General features: G+C 36.1%; 1 protein-coding gene across 2 annotated transcripts in view; it reads left to right on the top strand.

The window, feature by feature from the left end:
* The window catches only part of LOC143041524 (uncharacterized), an 86,872-nt gene that overhangs the window by 68,802 nt on the left and 15,570 nt on the right, over nt 1–2,500 (top strand). For both annotated transcript variants that reach the window (XM_076213499.1, XM_076213498.1), the window contains exons 5-6: nt 1,504–1,671; nt 1,760–1,901. In XM_076213499.1, coding sequence (XP_076069614.1) covers nt 1,504–1,671; nt 1,760–1,901 — 310 coding nt within the window. The remainder of the gene's footprint in view (nt 1–1,503; nt 1,672–1,759; nt 1,902–2,500) is intronic.

The following is a 2,500-nucleotide window of genomic DNA, read 5'->3' as shown; positions in this document are numbered from 1 at the left end:
CACACACACACACACACACACACACACACACACACACACACACACACACACACACACACACACACATATTAGAGTATTACTCAAAGATCGGAAGCTCTGATTTGCAGGGGTAATAGCTGCCGATCACGAGCCTAGGACGTCATTTATATCCATGTTATATCGCACACACACACACACACACCTGCTGGATGAAAACACCTTATTTAGTTTTCAAATGGTTTGGCATCTGACTTAAATTATTATATTCTTCGACCTCTTCAAGATTTTCATTGTAGATTATTTCTTTATTTTGAAATTTCGAAAATTACCTTGATTTTACCTCCCATTCATTTTCAAACCTACTTGAAGAGTTTCTCTGTTGAAATCACTCAGCAAACCTAGCAAGGCTTCTTCTGTTTATGAAATAAAAATGTTATTCACAAATCTAAGGGGATTATAAAAATAAATTTATTCATCAAACCTTTCCCTTCCCAACGTAACTGAAAAAATTCCCAGGTAAGCTGTTTACAGTTTTTGGTGAAATCGTATCGCCTTGCTGTACTCCTTCCTAATCTTTATCTTTTCTGTATATTTGTGAATGTGTGGTAAATATAGAAATATCAAAAGAAGCACACTACCTCTATGTCTGAAACATAAACTTTATGATTAATGTATAATGCCAGCTATGATCTACCAATGAAATAGCTGGAAGTTGACGAGGGGGATGGAGACAAATCCAAGGAATGCATAGAGGGAAAGGAAAATTCACTGGTAGGCATAGCACTGAAATATAAGAAAAGGGAAAGTTGGGTAAAAGAACACAATGAAGTTAGATATATTGGGGAGGCAATTAAGTAGATGAAGTAAAATTGGGCAAGAGCGTTAAGAGGTTATCAAACTGGGCTATTTTTACTCCAACTGTTGGAGTAAATTTCCAGTCCGCAGCTTTCGGGAAGGACTTTGATATGCTGGAGGAAAATAATCTTCCTCTAGCATATCAAATTACATTCTATATATTTTTGTTGAGAAATCAAAATAGATTACCATAGTGGTTTAACGACGGGCAAAGTTCTAGAGGTGGGCGGTACCAACAATTAATCGGAGGTTGGAGGAAAATTAACCCAGTGTGATAGCCCTTTTGGCCAGGAGGGAGGATGAAAATTAATCAAATGTGTTGACAACTGGACGCCGCGAGATGTGAAGCGTGGAAGAGTAAGACCAGATAGAAAGCGGAGAGACAGAAGTTTGTGGGAGTGACATGGCAGAGGTTGGCGTAGGCGTGCAGTTCATGGAAGTGTCTGAAAGAGGCCTATGTTAAGCAGCGAACTATGAATGACCTATTAATTGATTGGTTGATTGATTGATTGAAAGTATTACTATTTTTTAAATAAAACAGTCAAAAGAAATACAGCAGAACACAAACTCTTGTAGACTCAAAGTAAGAAAAAATTTCGTTTCTAACAATTTTATTACCTACACATTTGAGGACATTCTAACGAATTTTAACCAGAATTATTTGTTCAGATACAAATACCTACAAGATTCCTATGCATGGTATGCAAATATTACACGACGTCGTTTGGAAGTCTTGGGCAGAACAAAGATTGAACCAGATTTTGACAAGGCCACCGAATACTTCTATGCAATGCTTGGCTACCTGGATGCTTTGCAGAAAATCCAATATGAAATCAGGTAAGATACATCAGAATATGTGGAATGAATATTCCCCAATGTCTTTCATACTAATAATTCTTTAAATGAGCATGTTTTTCATCAATAGAAACGAGATCGAGCGGACACTGTTCTCGGAAATGACAGCCTCCAACAGCCATGTGGTTATTGGTATAGCATTACTCGCTGTTGTTCTCCTCATCTCACCGGTTATCATCCTGCTCGTTCGAATGATGACAAGAACCTTACAGGTGGGTTGGATTCTGATGATTTGTCAAATATATTGCTCCTCCAGTATTCGTAAATAGAAGCACAGCATTTTATCAAATCAAGAGCATCATTCGGCTTTAGATTGTAATGTTCTTTGTTCTATTTTCTAGGAGGTGTACTCTGTGGGCATTCATTCATTCATTCATTCATTCATTCATTCATTCATTCATTCATTCATTCATTCATTCATTCATTCATTCATTTATTCATTCATTCATTCATTCATTCATTCATTCATTCATTCATTCATTCATTCATTCATTCATTCATCCATTCATTCATTCATTTGTTCCTTAATTTAACTATTTATTCATTACTTTTTCCTTTGAAATATGTAAGTGAAGATTTCCCTTTTCTCCTTTTTCCAATATATACTCCTTTTTTATTTATATAAACGTAGGGTTCAGAATTCCTCTGCGCCTTCTATTTCACTGTGGAAGTTGATTTGTTATAGCAACTTCACAAGCCTTTATAGGTCAAGATTCACTTGCAGTAGCTAGAAAATGTATAAACAAGCCAACCAGTTAATGACAGGTCAAAGCATTTATATTAAGATATTATGTCGATACAAGTGGCTTTT

This window comes from Oratosquilla oratoria, chromosome 31, assembly GCF_046742065.1.
Source record: "Oratosquilla oratoria isolate Oo_2021 chromosome 31, ASM4674206v1, whole genome shotgun sequence".
Lineage (NCBI taxonomy): Eukaryota > Metazoa > Arthropoda > Malacostraca > Stomatopoda > Squillidae > Oratosquilla > Oratosquilla oratoria.
The sequence above is the reverse complement of the archived record's forward strand: the minus strand, read 5'-3'. Positions and strand labels throughout refer to the sequence as shown.